The sequence below is a fragment of the Platalea leucorodia genome, assembly GCF_965183815.1.
Source record: "Platalea leucorodia genome assembly, chromosome: 7".
Taxonomy (NCBI): domain Eukaryota; kingdom Metazoa; phylum Chordata; class Aves; order Pelecaniformes; family Threskiornithidae; genus Platalea; species Platalea leucorodia.
The window spans coordinates 18,159,744-18,178,637 of record NC_138829.1 but is presented as its reverse complement, the minus strand read 5'-3'; the positions used below and the strand labels follow the sequence as shown (position 1 = coordinate 18,178,637).

General features: G+C 42.6%; 1 protein-coding gene across 3 annotated transcripts in view; it reads right to left on the bottom strand.

Annotated features, from left to right (window-relative positions):
- Positions 1 to 18,894, bottom strand: part of ITPK1 (inositol-tetrakisphosphate 1-kinase) — a 158,240-nt gene that overhangs the window by 113,234 nt on the left and 26,112 nt on the right. For all 3 annotated transcript variants that reach the window (XM_082316934.1, XM_082316935.1, XM_082316936.1), the window contains one exon: positions 6,826 to 6,850. In XM_082316934.1, the coding sequence (XP_082173060.1) occupies positions 6,826 to 6,850 (25 nt within the window). The remainder of the gene's footprint in view (positions 1 to 6,825; positions 6,851 to 18,894) is intronic.

Sequence of the window (18,894 nt, the reverse complement as noted above, 5' to 3'; positions counted from 1 at the left end):
CATTCCATTTGCCCTGTTTTGATACCATATCACACCACCTGCATCCAGCGAGACAAATAATCCTATTGTTTAATGCAGCCCAAAATTAAAGCCTGGTCTTTGTTGGCCCATAGGCACCACTGCGGTAATCATGATTAATAAAAGCAATGTTTAATTGTCGTTTTGTGCAAAGAATGGGACTGTATGCTGCAAAATATTCCTAGTCAAAAGGAGGCAAATAGAATTTTATTCCCCGGCACTTCTGTCAGGGTCCTATTTTTATCCATACTGTTTCTTGAGGAGGGATTTATAAAGCTTTGCAATTATCTGGGAAGACACACGCTGATGGCTGAGAGAACATTATACACAGCAATCTTCAGAAATTACCAGCCCCCATTAATAGTCCCATTTTCCTTTACACACTCATCCTACTCGACACCTCCACCATTCAGACATCTCAAAGCAACTTAAATGGCATTCCACTACAAGGAATATTACTTTTATCAGGAAGCAGAGGCAGAATTTGTAAGGGAGTTGCCCAAAGTGCCTGCAGTAAGTGACAAAGCGATGCAACTCCCCGCTGCAATCTCAGTCCCATTATAGTCACCAAAATCTTTGGCAGAAGTCCTACAGGGACTGGATTTCCACCCACGACATCCCAACTCGCAGCCTTTAGCGCTGCCACATCACTACATACCAAGGAGTCAGGGGAAGACAAAGGGGCTGGGCAGAGGTGGCTCCATGGGCCAAAGCCATACAAGCTCAAACCTGACAGCCATTCATTACACATTAGTTACAGATTTCTCAATCTTAGTAATGTTTTCACTCACCCAGGTGACTGCGGAGCCCACACCTCTCCTAGGCCACCGGGATTCACAGTCAAAAGAGAGCAGTCAAACCAGTCAGTAAGAGACTCCCTCTGAGCCACAAAAATTTCTTTGTGGTTCTCTCATTCACTCACCAAGAGTGAAAATAAATCAGATCTACATGCATTTTGATTTGTTTGGCTTGCCTAATTTTTAAGAATAAGTGCTTATTTATTTAATCTGCTTAATCCACATGGTGGAAATGTTCTGTAGTTCTCTCTTCATTCCCTGCCCCAACAGATGTGTATTTATTCTTCTTCCCCACTGGACCAGAAAGGGCCACGCTGTACCTGACTGACCAGTCTGCTGATGCAATATATAGCAGCCTGCCAAAAACATCTCTCCCTGCACTGGAACCTGTGCTTCATTCCTGCTGGGCAATGCTGCTTCTCAGGTACCAAAAAGGTCTTCACATAGAGGGATCTCCCCCACTGAGAAGGGCCAGAGAGAGGATTCTGCCTGGGATTTGTTCTTCCACAGTCCTGCTATTTCTGGGGTTGAAGCTGAGATTATTACAGTTTTTTTGGAAGACCTCACTTTGTGTGCTTAGCACACTCTGCGTAGCACCAAAACTAAGAAGTATCAGGATCTTAAGACTTTAACTGGCAACACCTCACCTTCAAGCATGTGCAAAGTACCTAACACAATCCAGACTGGGGATGGGGAGGGCTGGAGGGCTTCTGTAGCATCATTTCCAGAAATGCATTCAAGGCAAAGCTGACTGCCATCCTCAGGAGAACATGCACTTTACTGAGGGGCTGGCATGCATGTGAAAATAAACTTTCTTCTCCTTGTACTAGAGAGCCAACTCTCTAACATCTCAACAACGCTGCTTGCTTTGGAAGCTTTCCAGTCACATCCTTCTGTATATGCTATCAGATATATATTTTATAAGCTCCTTTTCCCGGTTAGAACACTGCTGTTCCAAGCTTATTCCATTAATACTGCATGTGAAAATAAACCTCTCCACATTTCAAGAAAACAACAGTTCCCTGGCAACAATTAGTGGAAACTGTTGTCATTGGTATTTTACTTTGATTGAAGAATTAAAAAGGGAGGGAGGGCACCCCCATTTCTCCTCCGCAGGCTTCAGTAAAACCCACAGCTCAAAGGACAGTTTTCTTCTCCAAAGTAAAAGATTTCAAATATCTCAATTCCCAGAGAGTTGGGGGAAAAAGGAAAAACAAACCAGCAGCCGAGACCATTGTAACTACTACAATCAGCTGTTCCACATTGAAAAACATGTTGTCCTCCATATCCCACTGCTATTAAAAAATGTGCAGCTTGAAATACAATGACTAATTCCACTTTTATAGCCAACTGACTAGAACATCTTTCTAAGATAAAAGAGAGCATTAGTGTTCATTCGAACCAAAAATACCCACCAAAAATAGGAAATCTTCGCTATTATAAAATAAAAAAATGTGAGCGAGAGCTCTAGGAAAGCTTGGGCGTGGAAGTGCTTGAAACAGCTTTGAAGTTGCGAGAAATACGAAGGCTCCAAACTTTGTCACACAAAGACTGAACTGGCAATTTGTCAGAAGCCAAAGGGCTGCAGCTAATTATTGTGGATTTGCATAGCTTGTGAAACAAAAATAAATGCATGTCCCCATCAGAGGTACTTGTGATGATTTCCACTTCACTACACATGTTTTCAATCTTACATTCTTCAAACTAAGCCAAACAGATTTCTCCTGAAAAACAAGGTAGATGGAGATGTTCTCTCTTTCCCTCGCCAGCATACAAAGTCATAAGAAACTGGATACTTTACTGGCTAAAGAAGACCTGTCAACTTGCAATTTTAAATTTGGCCCTATGTTAATTTTGGGGATGGAGAGGTGAAATTGAACAAAACCGAGCTTTTATTAAAATAAAGATCATGAACAGCTTTACCTCTTAAAAACTACCCAAACCCCTTGTTTGCTAGATTCCATTATTAAAAAAATGGATTTTTTTTTAATTGTAAATGTCTCATCAGATGACCACTGCATAATGTCAGAGGCAGTCTTTCCCTTGAAATGGTGATGAAAGAAATTACTAAGAAATGTTTCAATGTAAGCATTTACTGACAGGTCACCCCAATGCTAGTGCAAGAACTGCTCTGCCTCAGCCTTGCCAGCTGCTGCCTGCCCAGTGACCGCCTGCAGGCCACGGCAGATGGGCCTCAGTCATGTTTGCCACCTGTTTAGAGCATCCTCTGGTCACCAGCTCAAGCCACTCCAGCTGAGCAGGCATCTGCAAGGGGCTGGAAGAGTTGGCAAGAAAAAGAGGAGGGGATGACAGGGAGCAACTCACGACACAGAGAAAGCCCCCTACAGCTCTGACTGGCCTGGCTCTTTGCCTCCCTGTGAAGGGAGGTATGTAACTGCCACAGGAACCACAGGAGCATCACAATCAGAATACTTTAAATGCAGCCTTAAGACTAAATGCAGCTGAATCGGTGCTGTCTTTCACTGGAAGAAAGCCAGCAACACCAGGTCTGCTGACCACCTTCACCTGCTCTTACTTTCCCTTCGTGCCCCACAGAACAGCAGAGGGAAGCCCTGACGCGGGGCAGTGCATGGCCCCACACCCCTGCTGAGACAGCCGCAGCTGGAACCCCTGCTGCGCAGGTTTGGCAGCACAGCTCCCAGCAGCACTGGGGCTGGTACAGCAACAGGTTCCCTGCAGGAGCTTGAATACATCCTTCAGTCTTCTCTCCTGCAAAACTGGAACAAGGGAGCTTCCTTACCTCACAGGGTACAAACAGGTAAGCACTCTAATTCAAAAAGCACCCTGATACTGTGGAGATGCCTACTTAAAAAAATTAAGCAAATGACCTGCCACAAGGTAAGAGATATATAGCAGAGTATTCTGTTAAGAGCCCATATTTAAAAGCCAGAAGACATTTGTTTTTTTCTTGCAGTGTAACACTGGTTTGTAGCTGCCCCACTGACTTGGATTTAAGCTGCAGAAAGCAAATCTAGATCTAAAACATTGCCAGATCTTAAAGATGCTGCTACTCAGAGTTCTGCCGCTGCCTACTGGAAAAACAGAAATGAGCTAACCTGTTCATGCTCTCAAATGCTTGCTGCAGGCTCAGACTCGTACTGTCTTTGGAAATTTCATAACCTTGAAAGCTTTTTATTTGATTCATCTATTGTACTATCTTTTAAGCCAGATAGCTTGATGGATATTACTCAACTGTACTATATAATGTCACACATTTCAGCTCCTGTGCATTGAGTTCACCGTGAAGTCTCATTATGTTAGAATTTAATCAGTATTTCTAAAAAAACCAATTACTTATCACTACACAAGTTGAGAGGTTCTTTGTTTGTTTTCAATGTGATGCTTGAATAATGCCCTACTGCCCGATAAAGGAGCATGCCTGCTTAGCATCCCACTGCCAGTCCTATTCTTCCATTTTTCCTCTTCGGAGGATGCGCATGTTTCCCCACTCAATAAAAACAGAAAGCTGGAACCACTCTTTCTGCTGGAACTGAAAGTTTGAGACAGGACAAAACACAGAACTTGAACACAAGTCACAGAATCTTAATTGCTGTCTAGCAGCAGCTCACTGATAATCTGTACAGTGCAATTAGCCTTAAGAAAGCAAAATAAGAGGATTTCATCAGTCTAGGTAAAGAATAGAGGATCATCCTAATTCCTCACCGCAGGAAGGAAACAGAAGTCACACAGGTGCTTATTTGAAGACTTCCCTTTAGTAGTAAGAAATTCTTTCCTGCTCCTGTGCAACATCTTTGGAAAAGAATAATCTGATGTCTGTTCACAGAAGTCAGCACATACCAGTCCATCATGCTTGCTATCTGGAAGCCAGTAACTGAACCTTACCTTCCAACTCACTACTGGAAAGCACATCTACATTCAGAAAATTTTCGAATTTATGTAAAGAAGAAAATAGATAAATAGCCTGTGTATTTTTGTGTTTTGAGTTACTTGCCTATCGTCAGGTGTAAGAGCTGGTTTCTGTTGAACAGGATAAGTTCCTTAATAGGGGAGAAGGGGAAACAAATCAAAGAAACACTGCTGCTTAATACAGGAAAACAATATTCCCTCTGTCAAATAAACTTTGTCCAGCAGATTGATCCCAAGATATCCTCCACCTAGAAGGAGGGCTAGCAGGACGGATCATGCAAGGTGACTCAAGCAAAGCTTGCTAGTAATGCTGGATGGAGACAGGGCCCATTTCTGATACATCCCCTACTGACTACAAGTATATGTATCAGAATAAATGAAGCAACATGCACGTGATAGGCGAGGGGCAATCACATAGCCATCCATCTTGCTCCAGCAGAGCAGCAGGCATATGTGTTCGCGGTATGCCTTTGGGGCACAAATTCCCAGTATAGGTTAGTCTGACATCTCAACTATGCTGTGAAATTTGAGACCTTGAAGTACTTTTACACAAAGTCCTGTCTAGTTCTGTCCAAATGTTTCCGAAAATGCTCCTCCAATAAAGAAATCCTTTCAAATTATTTTGTGTCTATCTGATGACTAGCCATTAAGCTACACAAACATCAGAAGACTAAGAGGTAACCCATGGAAGAAGAGCAACTTTAATCCACCAGGTAAAATGGAATTTGCCCTCTGCTGAGCTAATCAGTGCATCATGGAATTCATCTCATAGGAGCACCTTGCTGCTTAAATGTACAGGGCAGGTGCAAGGCACGTATAACAAATGCAGACATTGGATTGTAATATACTGGGGTATTATTAAAATAATAGTGTCCCCTAGACAGTAACATAAAGATAGGCTAGCTTTCTCCCTGTGCTGCTTGTGAAGCTGTGCTTCGCAAATGCTGGCTTGTGTTTATCAATCTGGAGATGCTGTTATAACAACCAATGAAAGAAGCTGCTCTTTAGCTCTGAGGAATAGGAGGTACAAGTAAGGAAGATGATACGGTAGTGGTGAAAGTTTAAATGCAGCCAGTAAAGTATATGCCCTTTTTCCTTGAAATACCATGCAGTTCTCAGATGACCACACGTACCTGAAAGACATATTCTCCAGTTTAACTAGCAATGAGAAGTTTTAAAGCCTTTTCTGACAGTGGATTCTTTAAAATAATATGGCCTGATTTTTCAATTTAATTTTTTGAAGTGCCTTTCTCCTACTCCCTGCTGGTGTTGAGAAGCACCTTTCACATGCACTTAAGAGCAGCCTCAACTATCAGTGGCTAACACCCCATTTTCCTCCTCTCTCCTCCATCCTCTCTATTGAGGCAGTTTCATCTCTGCTACTGAGATATGAGAAAACAAGTGTGAGGAACACATCGACCACCTTAGAGTGAGAAACGAGCACTAGATAAGCATAAGCAAGAGTGAAACCTATGAAACACAGCTCTTCTAAGTACACAAAATAAGCCAGAAGGAAAGAGCATGCTTCCCCTTTGATCTTTTAGGGCTATAGTGCCCTATGTTACAGCTGTCATGGTAACATAATTCCTTTCTGAAGTTGCCATCATCCTTTAGGTAACATCTTGTGTGAAATACAATCGTTCAGACCTGGGAAAGAACAAGTGTAGCCAACACCTGAACTTATCTGTAGATGGGTTACAACTTGAAGGCACTTCAGTATCCTTTCCCTGCTCACTGGGTTACAAGAACATTCCTTCTGCCACAGCATTTTTCAAAGGCCAGCTCCTGTTTCTGTTAAGCTTGACCGTCCGTGATGCAATAAACAGAGTAACATTGCCTACTCAACTATCAGATCTTATTAATTAACAGACACAAGAAAAGCCTAACTGCATTCCCACTTCCACCAGGGCACTTGCTGAGTTAATACTAGATGGGCTCAACACATGCTTCACAAAAGGGGGGGGTCCTCTTTTTCAAAAAACAGTATCCGTAGCAGAGGAAAAGAAAGAAAAACAATTAAGCCCAGGTCATGTTGACATCTAAATGACAGCATTTAAAATCAGTAAACCTTCTTTATAAGAAAATAGAGGAGAAAAAAAAATCAAATATAGTTTTTACTCACCTGTACTACTTCTACTCCTCTTTTCCTGGAAAAGAAAAGAAAAGAGAAGGAATGGTTAACGTTGGAAACATGGGGAAAAGGTAAGAACACACACTAATGGAAAAGGGTTGCTTCATACTAGAATGCAAACAATAAAAATCTACAGTAATGAACCTGGTTCAAATTCAGGAAAGCGCTTGTTCAATTCCCTGCCCAGGAAGCACTTTGGCAGCTTCTGAATCATGGCCTCAGAGGTGACCCAAGATGCATATTAAGTAGCTGCACCACTGGGACTGATGCAGCTGCCAGGTGAGCAAAGGTAGGAAGTGGGTGATGTTAGGGAGGGAGCATCTTAATTTTAGTCAGTTCTACTTTGCTCTTCATTTCTCATCTGCCCTCAGAGTGTGAGAATTGCACCACAGCACATTCCACATGCTTGACAGATCTTTGACTTTGATCCAAAGATGCATGCATAAATGCCAGGGAGAATGAACACAGCACCTTGCAGCCATTTATCCTCTTACAGCCTTGTTCTACCCCTGTCATCTTGGTACACAAAATGCTTCCCAGAGCTACACACACACAGTGACTTGCACGAGTTGTTCTCTGCTTGAAACCCTTGGCAAGAAACTTTAAAGCTGTCCCATGGCTTGTCTTCATCACAAGCACAAAGATACCCAGGCCGGCTCCACAGACTAGCCCTGCAAACAAAGCAGGGAAGGGGACAACGGAAGTATAGAGGTCAGGTCCAGAAGAGAAGACTGCCCCACAGCTGGAGCACCCTGCCCAGATGTGTCATCCTGCTGCAACTCCGTCACAGATACATCCCCATAGATCCACTGCTCAAGACATATGATCTATTCTGGAAGCAGTGCCTCAAAACCACTATTATTTAAAACTCCAGCTGGTGATTGGTACTGCACTGTGTCAGATGGACCTAACTGTGCTGGCCTCAGCAGAGGCAATGCCCCTACATCGTGTAGCTGTGCCCAAAGAAAAGCTAATACATCACACAAGCAGCCATGCAAGCAAACATGTACAGATTCAACCCCATAAAGCGAGTATGCTCCGTTGTCCCAGCCTGAGCAAGCATCAAGCTACAGGCTGGGATGGGACTCTGCGTGCATCAGCCCCCAGTGCTGTGGTCTCCTTTGGGCAGAAAGGGACACACACCCATGGATGCGACCAGGGAGACAGACACAGCGTACTGTGATACCCTATTGTAGATAGCGTGCAGTCTGGATGCAGGGACACCAGAGAGTGCGATGCCCCACGGCTTTCGACATGCCCTTGGACTTCAGTTCTAAGACTTGTAGTCGCTCTGGCTCCTGCAAGAGCAGACTTCAAATACTTGGGGTTTGTCAGAAAGGCCCAAGCCTCTGAACACTGCTTTGGCCATATGGGGAACAGTTCTAGTGATCCTGAAACACCAAGGAAGAGACTGGAGGGGCCTGCTAATTATACGCCCAAATGTTGAGAACTGCAATTGGTAGAGCCAATTTCGGCAGATCTGTAGAGATGGTCGTCTACTCTGCTGGTATGAGAATTGAGATCCAGGTACATGCAATGTTCAGGCATTGCATTTGACAAGTTATCAAGCAAAACAAACCATTTCTGCTCTAGCCTTGAGAGCAGAACTGAATCCCTGGCACAAAGCCCAGCCATCCCTGCTCCATGCCACCCTCCCAATATATGCAGACTATGTAAATATGTTACAACCTTCTCCTCACTTTGAAGACAAAGGAAATTTAACTTAAAAATCAAAAGCCTCAGCAAGCACAAGACAGGAATCTCTCTTCCTCGTTCCCACTAACCCCGTATGTGAAAACCAAAGATCCTTTTTGGGGAGGTCACGGAGCAGGACTGCATAACTCTGCCCTCAATGCTTTTCTATCTAAGAGCGTCTGTGGTGGTGTCCATAGTTGCAACTGCCACACACTGCTGAATACACAATGGCTCCTCCAGTTTTCTGCCCGATACAGTAAGTCTTTCTTTTGGGAGGCCATTACAAAGATGCCCAAAGGGACAGGCGATCAGTCAGCATCTATGACACAAATTGCTCCCTTCTTCCACTTTAGCAGTCTGGAGTTTCTCTAGCCTAGAAGCAGCATGCATTGCACAGCCACAACAGAGAGCTCGTCGTTGCTCAGCAAGGAAATTAAAAAGAAAATGAAACCAAGCACCTCTTGCAGAGAATTTCAAAGCCCTCTTGCAGATAACAGTAGCCTGTAAATGGTGGGTGATTAATATACTGCCATTACAGCGTGGGAAGCATTGCTGCAGACTGTCACCTGAGGCTGGCCAGATGCATTCCAACTGTGTTTTGAGAAGAAAATATGAATCTCATAGAGAAAGACTTAATAGCCAAATTGTTGAAACGATGATTTTCACACAGTTAAGCAAGATAAATAAGAAATATTAGGTGGGGAGTGCTTTTTTGTAAATTAGGGCAGCAGCCTACTCAGAAGCATTCCAAGTATTGTAAGCTAAAACTTAAAATAACCAAACCAGCTACATTTTTGCTGTGTCTGCCCTGGAGTAAACAGAACAACTCAAAACTGCCATTGAAATACACCAGGCTTCAGACAGGACTGGTCCAGAGCCCCTTGAAGAATAGAGGCTGATGGCAAAGGCTGCATTTCTTGCCATGCCTGCATACACACTGAATAAACTTTGTTCTACTTTGAAGAAGAAAAAATACTTGCAAGCTGGTTGCCAAACCCAGTTGAGAAAGAATTAGTCAGAAGTTTTCTATAATCCCCCCAAAATGGACTTTGCAAATTTACTGGGACTTACTGAAACCGATTGTGCTGCCCCAGCAGAAGGGAAGAAGCCAGACCAGCACACAAGCGGGGAGAGAAGGGGTGCCTGCTGTTGGGTATGACTTCACACATGCTTAAAAAGCTACGGGAAGGAGGAAGCAATTACCAAGGTTGGCTTGTAGCGCTGGGTCTTCCCCTTTTTCAGAAGGGGAGGGGGGGTGTCCCCTTTGGTTACCTGAAACATGAGAACTTTTTATGCTTAAATCCAGGGGACCAGAAACCACAGAAGCATGCATATTTTGAGGATTACTTAATTTGGAAAAAATCCTCTAGCAAAATAGCTTTTTTTGAAAATAAGTTATTTTAAAAATAAAAGGTATTCGAACAACCAGGATGTCAAGCAACCACGCACCTCAGTTCCGGTATTAGTTGATTCTCTGCCTCCGAAGATTTCCTAAGCCAGTGACTCCAGGCTTTTTGGCCCGTCAAGTCACAGCTGCAGGCTCAGGGCAGCAAGACAGCCCTTACGCAATCAAGCATGCAATACCATCTAACCACACTAACTGCCTCACGTCGCATGTGACAGGGCTTGGGGATAGGCACAGAAAGCAAGCTGCTCCTACACACAAGAAGCGCCAGGACCCTCAAAAAATAAACAGAGAGAATGAAGCCGGCTGTGGTCCACAAGCAATTCCCCAACAAGGGCCTGTCTGTGTGGGACACTCAATGGAGACAAGACAGTTGCTCAATTAACTGCTCTGGGAGTCTGACAGAGCCAGGGACCAGCCACCACTCCTTCATATGATGCTTAAAAAGCTAGTAAGAAAAAGACATCCTACAGCCTTGGTGTACATTCTTTTGGGCTGTTTCTTTAGCAGAGGATAGGCTTTCCATTAAGCTATGCTGAGACACGCACTGCAGATGCGCTTAACATACGCAAGGTACTACGACAAACTCCTCTCCCAACGCAAAGCACAGATGGGTACAGGACCGCGGCTCAGACACAAGCAGAGAACTGCAAATTCTGCAGACAAGGCAGACCAAGGAGACAGTTAAAAAAAAATAAAATTAAGTGAGGGATACAAGAATGTGTCCAGGCTAGGCAGAATGCTTCCAGAGGTACCAAAGCCTGTTTCAAAGGTGCTGACTCGCAGGGGGGCTATTTCACTAGGAGCACTGACCACTACTCTTGTGTCCCTCATGGTGTTGTCCATGACCCTTCTTTCTTCCCATGTAGCTTGAAATTGAGCCACAGCCTACCAGAGGAAGGGCTCCCATTCCCAGCTGGCCTGGCTGCCTCCTGATAGTGGCAACAGGCTATACAAAACCCACAGCAAGTCTCTTTTTCTGAGGGGGAAAAAGAAGATCATTATTAGCTGTATTTCCCTCCTCCTTCCAAAGAGACAACCCAACTGGGTCAAAAAGAGATTGTGTCTGCTCATTTTCATTGAACAGATGCTTGAAAAATGGTCAGTTCTAAACTATCTTCTCAGACGTCGCTATTTTTAAAATACATTTCATTCCAAAGATCATCTAGACAGGGACCTTGTACTCCAACCATCGGCCCAGGAAAAAAAAAAAAGGAATTATTAGCAAACGCTAGAAAACCTCTGGGAGAAGAGAGAAGGGGAAAAAGTGTTTGAAGGTGATAAAGCTAAAAACCTAACTTACAGCAAGCTTCAATGTCTTCAACTGGCATAGTATGCCTAAAGCTATGGAAACCTATTCAGGTGCAGCACAAATTAGTGACTGGTGCTTCTCATGTTCCCTTCCTTCAGCACACAGCTCTGCTGAATCACACACTGCAACATTTAAAGGAAAACCAGAAACGTTTAAGTAACCACTGCATTAGCCTGCAATACCGAATAAAACCCAGAAGCTTGTTATGACTATATATAGCTCTGTATCCGAAACCAGTGAACAACTCTGCTGGATAATGCAAGCCTCACCATGTGCAATAGCAATTATAATAATTACCATGCAAGCTGACGTCATGTTTAAGTTAGAATGATATATGGATTTAGAGAAGAATTCAATATCAAGTTACTAAAAGCACATTAATCGGTGTTTTGGAATTGATGTTTTACCACAGCCTCAAACTATGTAGAATAGTTGGCTTTTGGGGTTGGGTTTGTTTTTTTTTAACATCCAAAGTAAACAGTTTGGACTAATTCCCCACAGCATCTAGGACCTGAACATTACAGTGAATGACAGTTAAAAGAGAAAATGACTATCAGGTTGTATATTATAGCCATGGTTAAATTAAGTAACATATTTTTGCTGTCTGGTCTGAGTGACAGATTGAAAAATGCCAAACAGAGTTTACAATTTCAAAAGTAAAAGGCAATCTTTCTTTCTGTTTTAGTAGCCTAAGAAGTTATTAGTGCATGCAGTGAAGTTAATTTTCTCAGATAGGACAATGTTTCACCTCCAAAATTTCCCATGTAAAAAAGTGGCAAATAATAATATTGCTTTGATATAAAAAATAAAAGCAGTTTCTCAGAAAAGCAATACATTGGCATCAAAGGGAGTTGTATAAATATTAACGCATCAGAGCAAAAACCTGCAGCCCCTAAGACTTTCCACCACACTGAAATTACCAGACACAGAGGAAGGCACTGGGCCAGCAACGCCAAAGCAAAGCATGAAAACCAGCAATACCAGCCATCCATAACCTTGCAGACAGCCTGTTTCTCCTCCTGGCACAAAGGCAAGCTCAGCTCATTTGCCTTAGTTTTTCCATCAGCAGAATACCCTGCATTTCTGTTATTAAATATTTGTGAGGATCCTTGCTTTTATTATTTTTCATCACTGATGGACTCAAGCTTATCGTCTATCAGGGAAGCAACCAAGTGGCAACCCCAACACAGGGGTGCTTGCTGTCTGTGGGTCCCGCCTGGCAGTCGCAGCCATCAGTGCACACGGAAGTTAACTGAGGGTATCTGAAACATGGCAAGACTCAGCTATAACGTGGGGATTTTTTCTGGCTTTTTTTTTTTTGCACACAGATATCAAGCAGGCAATTAATCAGAGTTAATTTTACCAATTTATATCCAACTACTCTTACCTTTCAGCAAGCTTTTCTCCTTCAGTAATTAGTATTTTGGAAAGATTTATGACTGAAATGGATCAAAAGTTGGCATTTGGGGGAGGGAGTACTCAATTTTCTCAGTCTGTAAAGCATCATAGATCCAAAGGAGAAGGGAAATGAAGTACACCTTTACAGTCCGGTAGCAACAGATAATGTAGTTTAGGGGAGAAAAGGTCTCACTTGAAACTCTTAACTGCCCTTTACATGGGCTGAAAAAAAATGAGACTTTGGGCTGTCACAGAGGACCTTTTAAGTAGAAAAAAAATCACGGAGGGTAGCCACATTTGTGCATTTCTTCCTTGTTTTTATAAACAGGGAATGGTCTGAGCAATAGGAGCCCTCGTACATCAGACACTACAACACCATAAGCGATTTTCACACCACCACCCCATTCACACATGACATTTGGTAGAACCATCTGATCTTCTCTGCATCTTCAAAGCATTGTATCATCCCATTTACAGCTATAAAAGTGCTTCTTGGCGTGCTGTATCAGAAGACAGTGCCCTGAAAATGACTACAAAGTAAAAGAGGATCTTGGTAGGGCGGCAGCAGCATCACTCCGGCATTCACCTACAGCACCGCAATGCTTCCACATGCCGCAAATACCCACCACGACACACACACACGTTCACCAGCATCTCACAGCAAAGAATCAGCTAGAAACCCACTAAGGCCTTATCTTGCAAGAGCAATGACAAACTGAAGCATCCAACATCATGACTTCAGACGTTCAAGTAGCAGGGAGGAAAAAGCCACAAAGTAAAGAAACCAGACACTGTAAACAGTAACTAGAGGAAATAAACTGCCTTTAGTCACTAAATATTAAGACAAAGTTTCAGTAATGGTTTAATGAAACATTACAGGGCTACTAATTTCAGCATTAAACAATAGGTACTGTAGAAATAAAATCTGTAAATCCCAAGTCATAAAAGCCATAGAGTCATTAAATATAACTTGAAAGGATCTTTTTTCTTCTCTTTTCTTTTTAAACTAGGCATTTAAGATGGATCAGTGCTGCTGAGCTCTGCCAGACTCTTTTCTTGGAACTAGTGACCCCAGGTTCTGGGAGCCCATACTTGCTGCTTTCCCAGCAGGGACACAAAACCTTTAACCACAGTCTTTCGAAAAGAAAAACTAAAGAGCCATCAGTGGGAAGAAGGAATGATTAACAGCTGCACAGAAAAATTATTAAAGGCAATGACTTATTCATTGTACCAAACATTCAGAGACATATTTAGTACCTGATGACAATTATAAGCAACTGGGCAGGGTTCAGCCATCAGCCATAGGCTTACACCACCAGACATTATCAGATCCAGTTCCCAGCTATGGCAGGCAGCCACACCATGTGATCTCTTTATAAACTTATTAAAAACCATCTTCAAACCAAGCTGTTTTGGCACTGTATCTTCCAAGACATTAATTTCCCAAAGGTCAGAGTCCTTCAAATTTGCATGCTAAATTGTTCCAGCATCATCCTTTGGCTTCAATAAACTGCTTGCTTCCTTAAGCACTGCAAAGGGCACGTATGTCCTCTCTGCTCCCAGCTCCCTTTGTCTCCCCATGACCCCAGTCAACTCAGCATTAATATGACCCTCTGCGAAAAGCAAACACATGACCCATCCCTTTCGAAAGTCTTTCTAAGGTCACGAGGCACTGGTGATGACTGAGAGAGACCTGAGAAGAGGCAGCAGAATCAGGAGACAGAAGACAGTATCCCTTCTGGGGACAGATATGTATTTATCTTTTATATACATATGTTAAGCTCTTACTGCAGAAGCTATTAGAGGCTTCTAGAAACATATGAACATATTTACTTTTTACAGACAAAATGAGTACTAACCTCACACTAACAGGTTTATAATCTGAAGGACGCTTAATATTGCATACTTGCTCTCCAGTGCCACGATACATTCCATTAGCTGTCACACTGAGGCAGAAGTTTTCTGCACATGCCGATAAAACTTCTTGGTACTATAACCATAAAATACCTAAATATTTCATTCTCTGACATCAAGCTTCTAAAAATTTACATTTTATATTAGTCTTAGCAACTCTCCTCCCATATTAATTTAAGCCAGCATTTACAAATTATTAGTATCTTATTCTGTTAAATCACAGAATAAGTCACTAGTCAGCAGGAAAGATTCTAAACCCTTCCATTTTCCCTTGCCAGTGGAGCCCTAGAAATCAGGTTGGCAGATTTTCTTCTTCATGAACGGAATCTTCATGCAACTTGGGCAAGATGGGCAATCCCCTATTCACTAAGAGGTACATTAGTTAGCAAATTGGTATTTTGTTTACTTCTGACTTTCCAGATACTTCCAAATTGCAGAAAGAACTAAATTCCACTTCTTAACATCTATTACACTGAAGTAGGAAGGCAGATATTAGCGTCTGCTCAACTACTCCAGTACTAAATTGGAATCTAAGGCAAATAAAACCATACTGAAAAACTTGCCATGAAAAGCTACCTCCACTGAAGCAGAAAGGACAACTCACATTGACTCAATGGATGAAGATTTCATCAGTGTCATTTCTGATAACGCTGCTAGAACTACTCCAGCCTGAAAACTAACGGGAAACGGATACTTCCAATTCTCCCCTGTGCCAACGATGGATCCAATAAGCAGATAGTACTTTTCAGTTTTACAGATGACACGAGTCACCACCTTTTTCATGTTAAAGAGGAGAACACCCTATGCACTCAAAAAGCACAACAGTAAGCAGCTGTGCAAAACGGCCTTAGAAAGGGTTGCCAGAACAATGCCATTTTAAGAAAGTTAACAACAAATTAGGATGGTCAGTCACAAACAGTCACATGAAACAAAGAGCACTAAAGGTAAAGAAACACTCAGCGACCCTGCTGGCAGTTAACTGGAGGTACTTGCTGTCAGGAAATACCCTGAAGCTCCTATGGCTACAGCTAATAGATTTCTTATGCCGAAGGTCCTAAGACGACTTACAGACAAGGGCACACTCAACTACAAAAGTGCTGCAACCTGGAAGTGCAGGGCTGCAGGCTCAGTTCAGACTTAAAGTTTCTCCCCTACGAAGCATCACCATCTTGGGAATCTCCTTGTCACGGCAGGGAGAGCTAGCAGCACACAAATCGTGCAATGACAGACTGCTACAGCTTTACGTTTATACTGTATGCCAGCTGCATTTTGATGTCCTTCAATAAGCTCTGTCCAGCGATATGCAGAATTCCTCCTGCCTTTGCACGGGTCTTTCTAACTTCATGCTCAGACAGTAACCAAACTAGCTAACAGTATTAGTCAAATGCCTGTTTTCTTAGACTGAGGTACCATGGCATCTAAAGTCAGTTGCAGTACCACTCCTCCAAACTCTACCTGTAATTATGTTGGCCGCTGCATTGCTTCTGAGCAGTATCAACTCTTGAACAGAGAGGTTTACCAGTAAATCCCTAAACTGCATCAGACAAGATAATCAAGCTTCCTGCCTGTCTGCCTCCTTTCAAAGACCACATCTTTTGCAACAGGAACAAGTGCTGAAGCAATGCATAAAGAGTTGAATCAATGCATACATCTATGCTTCTGCCTATACATCTATCTAGAAACCGGAGCCTCACCTAGCTTTAAACTCCTCAGCTCAGGTACTAAGAGCTACTTTATTGTCACAGCACACAGCTTAGTGCAGACTGCAGCGCTCACCTGAGGATGTAGCCAGCTTCTGGGTTTTGCAGCCAAACTTTATTTTTCACTCTCGAAACCCCCTGAACTGGTTTGTTTAAAGCTATCTCACTGGTATCTTGTACTACAGTCAAAGCCAGACGGAGCTGTAGGCCTATTCTGACTGGAAAAGAAAAACAGGACAAGAAGGGCAGAGCAGGGGTAAGAAGAAAATAGATCTCTTTGTTCCAGCATAGGCAAGGCTGTCAAGGCAAGTGGGGAAAAAAACTGGTCCACCCCACATCTGTACTGAAAGGCCAACAAAATCAGGTTCCTCTTACAGATATCCATTTAGGAGGAAAGCAGCTCTCAGAAATAAAAGATTTAAGCCAGATGCAAGCAAGCCTTCGTTTATTCTGGGGCTTCCTTTAGGCTCCTGCCTTACTGTTCATTGTGACCCAACATAAAGTTATTTACTGTTAAATATGTGTTTTAATTTTTAACTTACGTACACCAAGGCTAGTAAAACCGGCATACATATTTTATAGTGAGCTTTCTCTCAGAATTGTAACAACTACCAATGTCCCCTTATTAAAACAGCTACTTCCCATGCTTTGGTTAATCAAATGCATTCAAGGTTTCTGGGGCTTTTGTAAGGCAAGATGAGGTTTACATAGGAACAGCATACATTTTTCCCTTCATTTGAACAATATAGAATCACTACGTACATTAAGACACCCAGAAAGTTGTTTCATTAGTGGTTTTAGACTTAAGCACTATCAGATTTAGGCATCAAATGATTCTTCTCTATTATTGCAGATAAGCTGTCCGAATCACAAATATTGGTTTACCAGTATTAATGCAAATGGCATACTGTTATCAGCTACCAGGCAAGGTTAAAGAAATGATACAGGGATTTGGACTGATAATATAAATCTAGCTATATTTACCTATCTATATATCTCACTAAATCTACCTGTCTATCTAAAGATCTTCAGATTAAATATATTTATGTCATGCCCTACATATAAGTCTTCTTAATACCTCCCTGTTCTATTTGGACAGGAAGAATTCAGATTGAATAAGTGCAACACATCTGGTAAGCTAACCTACAGCGTGCCTAACTCTATTGACAGCAATTGTCTTTATTTTGGAAGAGAAAAGTGAAAGAACAAAAAAGATGACAAAAGGTGAACTGGTTTGGTCTCTCAAGCTCACGTAAGAATATTGAGTGCCCAACCTATCTTAGCCTACAGTAAGCAGACTTTCTGAAAGTGCCTGGCAATTGTCCTCTGAGAATCTTCAGGACTTCTCTTAGTTTTAGGTATCTGCCATAGTCACTTTTAACAATCTCCCTGGAGCTTGCACATAGCTACCTGACAAAAGCATACAGGAAAAGAAACCATATTAGAAATAACCATTTACCAGAACCATTATCCACAGTTCATCTTAACTAGACCGCAGTCCCTCTGGGCAGTGCATTTGTAAAGCATCTCACACCATCAACGCAGAGAACTACCACAGCATTCTGGGGTTCTAGCAATGCAAATCAGCTCTTAAAGCAAAAGAAGATTCAAGAAAACAGTGTGTCTTCTTCAAATCTCTGGAAGGTTTGCAGAGAGCTTGTGGGTCTCCTACCAAGTTGATGCTCAGCATATTAAGACCACTTTGAGGCATTTGTTGTAACAGCGTAAAGGCTCTGAAGAAGAAATTTTGCCATAATCCTTGAAATCCCAAGAATGAATTAAGAGTATCCTGGAGGCAATCTCCTTTCTCCAAGTGCCTTTCTACAAAGGGCATAGGTATGGGCATAGGTATGGCAAGCCAACCTAAAAAGCCCTCTGTGTGTGCTGGATTCCCACACTCTAATCAAAGCTTAGAATTCAGTTTCTTAAACAGAATGAAGTAATAATAATAAAAAAAAAGGTACTTAAAGTAGACTTGTGCACAGGCTAGAAGCTGCCACTTCCACACCCCTCTCTCTGCCCCTTCCCCATCACCTCCCTCCGGCATGCTACAGGTGCTCCATTTACCTTCGTAAGTCTTATCTGGATTCCTGTCTTTTACCCAAATAAAAGCACCCTAGTGGCTTGCCCCGATGTTCTGAGAAGGAGCTTCAGCTGCTCTCCTCTTCAACATAAGCATGCTGCACAAAGACCATCAGTCCATTACAGCCAGTGAGAGGAGGCTCTGCTGGGCCCCAGGCTGGTACTGCAGGTCTGCACACCGCGAGGGAGAACGAACGCACACCTCCACTCTGCTAAAACCAAGGGGTGCAGAGAGAAGAGCATCTCTGCCAAGCCAGATTTCATCTAGAAATGGCTTTTAATCCACTAACCCTGAAACCAAATGCTGTACATCCACTGCAACGTTCCAAGACTTTGGCAAACAGCCTTGAATAAACCTTTTGGGAGGTTTTCTAGAGGCCAGACACCCACTGAGACATGCATGAGAAATGTGTAATACACAATTTTTTTTTCCACTTCTTGGATCTCTAAAAGAGACTGGGCATTTTTTTGGCAGAAGTTAGAGACGCATTTAAGTTCAGCATCTTGCCGTGCAAAAATGAATTTATTCATCTCCAGCCGGTCTTCAAGTAAGA